Genomic DNA, 4,576 nt, shown 5'->3' with positions numbered 1-4,576 from the left:
TTGCCAGTGACAAGTTGCGACCATTAGCATGCGGGCAAGCAACCTGCAAGTAGGAATGTAATGGACGGGGGCCAATTCCTGACATGGGTTGTGTGGGCGTGCTGTCGGCCCCACCTGCAGCCGCATTGGCCCCCTCCCCCCCCCCCATAATGGGTTCAGCAGAGTGCGCAATCTCTGCAGACCCGTTTTCATTGTTGTTGTGGCGCTTTATGCCCTGTTTCTGCAGGCTCGAATCCGCAGTTTCGGGTCTTGCGGTTTTAGTTGCCAGCTGTGCAAGCTCCAGGCCTGCAGCACACGCCACCCCCTGCTGTGTGCAGCACCTTGAACAGCCTGTACCCTTCGAGCGTCACACGAGTTGTGCCCTGTGGCCAGTCTGTCCAAGGCACTGCTGTGCTATTTCAGAACGATGCGTAGCTTGTACGCGCTTTGTGTTTTGCATAGGTGCTCAGACTCCAATGAGCTGTGCTATCGAACTGTCAGGACTTGCACATTCACCACATCCTGAGCACGGCCATCTACCGGCTCGCCCGGTGGCCCTTCTGGCGGGTGACAGGCTTGAATGGTGCGGACACGCGGCTATGCGCGCATGTCTGAAAATCCTTCACGCTGTCGTCGCGCCCGTACTCACTTCGATTCACGCACGACACACACACACACACATGCACACACGCACACTTCCTCTCCGTCACAGCCGTGGTGCCACGGGCTGCTGATTTGCCGGTCACCTGCTTGCCTGAAGGTTTAGCCACACTTGCCCTGCTCATCATTGTCCTGCTTTGCGCAAGCTTGATGGCCCCGACTCTTGTTGCGGCCAAACGGAGCGGCAGCAGCAGATCGGAGCCTGAGCAGGTATCCTTCTTCACCTGATAAATATGTGTGCATGTCGCCTGAGCGGCTCACTAGCGGCGGTCCTCCCGCAGGCACAGCCATCACTTCGGCTGCAGCGATCGCGGTTGAAACTTGGTTGCTCAGCACCTGGATGCCTTGCCAGCAGACTCATGCTTGTCGGCATAATCTCCCTCCTCAATCTGGTTCCCATCGCTTTTAAGCCTTGCCGGCGCATATGAATTGCAGACGCGTTGCAAGAGAGTGCAGACCTTGGTGCACGCCTTAGTCCAAACTCTTTGCAGCGTTGGACCCAAGCTCAAGGGAAAGCGCATCTTAGCTCTTCGCGGGTGGTGCTTCTGTCGCACCTTACATTGATTTTATTACACATGTAATGTGCGTATTCACAGTTCAACAATCGCACACACGCTGGAGCAGCGTGTCGCAGAGTGGTCGTTGCGGCCGGTGGTGCCGCTGGAGGCAGCAGACATGCAGGTGTCTGCAGCAGGCATGTGGGCACTGCTGGGTTATATGTGCATGCAGAGCCGGAGCCATGCATGGCCATGCATGGCTAGCTGCTTACATGCTTGGGACACGCAAGCCACAGAGCAATTTTTTGGACGAGGTGCCCCTGCGCACGCACCTGCATGGCTGCACCAGTCATGGGCACGGTCTAGCTTCCAATCATTCCTTGCAGTGTTCACCCGTATCGTTCAGCATGCATTTCCAGGGGCCTGAATAACTGAAGAGGTGCCTGGCACGGTCCAGGTGCCAGTTGTGAGCGGACTTTGCGGGCCACCGCCACCAGTGAGCGTATCAGCCACATATTGCTGATGGGGACCTCTGACCATTGGTTTTGGCCATCTGGCAGGCATCTACCCCAGCAATGGCGAGCACTGGTGTTGAAGATGTTTGTAGGGCTTGGGATGCTGCCTCTGGGGGCGCTGGTGGAGCTGCCATCAACGGACCCAACCGGGTGCACGCCGTGTCGCGGCACCCATTGACGTAATTGACGGACCCTGCTTCTCAGGGCGCCTGCCTGGCCTAGGTGCCGGCCTCCGCCCACTTGTCCGGGACTCCATTGGAGCTGTGTTGTGTGATCAAGGGATCTGGCTTGAGCTGCTGGTGGGTGCAAGCTGGTGGACCTGGCCCGCGCGATGCACCGCGTGCAGACAACAGGAGGTCTGTTGACATTTAATGGTTTTGCTGCCACCACTAACAATCATTGGCCTCACTCAGGAGTCAAGGGTGCGTGATGCGTACTGAACAAGAAAGCTTTTCATGAGCATTGAATGGGCCAAGCTTGCGCCTCCTCCTGTCGCAGCACTCACCGCACCGCGCCGCTCGCCGGCCGCGGTTTTTGAAATGGCCTTGGCTTACAGAACCTTTCCCAGCAGCCAACTGTACTGAGCTTGCACCCATGACTGCCCCCTTCACATGAGGATGTCACACCCCCTTGGCCTGTAACACGAATCCGTAAAGCGTTTGAAAAACCTTTAATGCTGATGAAGTATTGCACAGTTCTTATAAATTGGTTCTAGGCCGCGCCTCATTAACATAAGGTTACACGGCGCTGTGCACTCGCTTGCGCACGTTCGAGGCCAAGCAGCAGCTGCCGGGCTAACTACTCATTCCTGCCGACACAATGTAACTAACAAAATCGTGAGCAGCAACAACCATGTTTGTGCAGATCGCGACACCCTTGGACAACATCTAATCAACAGATTTCCAAGCTGCCCATGTCTCCAGCTGGGCTGCAGGCCCTGAGTGCCCTATCAGTGCCGCCCTCTCGCCATCCGCCGCCTTTTATGCGCCCAGTGCACCGGCCGCTGCCTTTGTCGCGCTCAGCGCACCAGCTGCAGGTCGTCGATGCAGAAGTTGACCTGCTCGTTTGGCTGGAACCCAATCTGGCTCGCCGCCGCCTGGTCTGGGCAGTTGAAAGCAGACATGGCGATGTCAAACTTTTGCCACTCGCCCTCTGTCGCGGCCGCCGGCAGCCCGCGCAGCCCTTTCTCATTGTTGCACCATTTGTTCAGGTTTGGGTTGCCGATCATCACCTTGACGTTCGGCACGGTGCCAGGGCTCGAGCGGTCGCGGATCCAAAACTCGACGGCCTTAACGCCGGCGAAGGGTTGGTAGCCCTCGCTGGTGCCGCAGCCGCGGCAGGCCCACGTCATGCCGCCTGGGGTTGCGTGTGCATGTGGTGTAGCGGTGCGGTGGCCTTATAAGATACGATTGCTGATTGTGGTCTGTCGAGGGGATTCATGCGATGCTGTGTGCAGCGGGGCAACATGACCATTTGCGTGTGGGTCTGTGGGTCAGGCAGAGGTCAGCGCAAAGAACGGGAGCTCAAACTCTGTCCGAATTGGAACCCTTGCTGGTGACGGTGGCGCGAATCTAAGTGTGCTGAGTCTGCGCGTGCGCAACGCCTCCCGGCGCTCGCCTTTTGCGTCGACGCGCAGCAGGGCACAGGCGGCAGCACTCCCACCGCGGCCCTTGCCCTTGGCCACGACCTGGGTTGGGGTGGAGGGAGCATTGGTTGCAATAAATACAAGTCAAGTCGACGGATGCACAGTCCACACTGCCTTAAAATTCCTCTCCGCGTCGTTTGACCCACCTTGACCATCACAGGCTGGTGGTTTGAAACCACACTGGCTGCAGCAACTCTGCCCACCTGGAAGTTGTTGCCGATCTGGCCGGTGGGGAACCAGGCCCACCCGACTCCCGGCATATCCGAGTACAGGACCTGCCAATGGAGGTTGTGCGTTGACAAGTTAACTTCAAATTATTCAATAGAGGTTGGTAGATTCATCCCCCTGACAGTGTGGCGAGGGCGTTGAGGATTCATGGAGGCGATTACCGCAGGCAAGATCAAGAGGGGCGGCCAACGAAATGCGGCCGCGCTCGTGACAGCCGCCCAAAACCACGGTCAAACACTACAGCCAACCAATGAAGTATTGTAACCTGGATCCCTCATTCATGCGCAATTGTACAGGCGAATCTCAGCCTGGATACATAAGTGATGAGAATGAGTGATTGCGCAGATGTGCCCCGTCACACACATCGCTTATGTACCCAGGCTCCAGACGGATGGGCTTCTTGGTGTCGCAGTCAACGGCGCGGTAGTCCTGCAGGCACGGCAGGCGGGAGGGCAGGCGGGAATCTGGGAGATGAGGGAGGAGCGCTCCAGGGTGAAGCCGAGTGATCGCAGCCGTCACCGCTTTGGTTGGCGGCTCACAATGATCATGCCTCAACGCCACCAGTACAGCTGCTTCACGCGCGCCTCATGTGAGGGGTTTTCAATGCAACAGCTCTTGCTTGGGGAGGCACTTCACAGAGACGCGCTGTTTGCTGCCGCAACACATTGCAGCGCGGCGAAAGCAGCCGCGTGTGCGGGGCCAGCAGCAGATCAGACAATAACTGAGCTCACACGACGCATAAAGCCAATTTTAGCTCAGGACTTCAGCTGATACTGATCCCTGGCCCTTCCTAGCAGCGCAGCCCAACCCTCCCTCCCCACAATCCTTGCCCCAATTGCAGACCTTTCCCACCACGGGCAAACAGCATCATATAAAGTCCCCTCTCCCATGCGCCCTCTCGAACCGCACTCCTCCCAAAAAAATCGGCTCACCACCATCATGATGCCGTACATCAGGTGCGCCAGCTGCTGGAACGCAAAGTATGAGAGGTCAAACTCGTTCTGGCCGGCCTTGGGATGCTCCTGCAGCGCAAGTGGCGCGGTCGTGTGCAT

General features: G+C 57.7%; 1 protein-coding gene across 1 annotated transcript; it reads right to left on the bottom strand.

Annotated features, from left to right (window-relative positions):
- Positions 1 to 2,669: 2,669 nt before the first annotated feature.
- MNEG_3824 (hypothetical protein) lies at positions 2,670 to 4,576 on the bottom strand (the record flags this gene model as incomplete). Its single annotated transcript, XM_014047701.1, has 5 exons — positions 2,670 to 3,007; positions 3,314 to 3,338; positions 3,500 to 3,571; positions 3,888 to 3,953; positions 4,457 to 4,576. The coding sequence occupies 5 exons, from the start codon at positions 4,574 to 4,576 to the stop codon at positions 2,670 to 2,672; spliced, it is 621 nt and encodes a 206-aa protein (XP_013903155.1).

This window comes from Monoraphidium neglectum, assembly GCF_000611645.1.
Source record: "Monoraphidium neglectum strain SAG 48.87 unplaced genomic scaffold scaffold00500, whole genome shotgun sequence".
NCBI lineage: Eukaryota > Viridiplantae > Chlorophyta > Chlorophyceae > Sphaeropleales > Selenastraceae > Monoraphidium > Monoraphidium neglectum.
The sequence above is the reverse complement of the archived record's forward strand: the minus strand, read 5'-3'. Positions and strand labels throughout refer to the sequence as shown.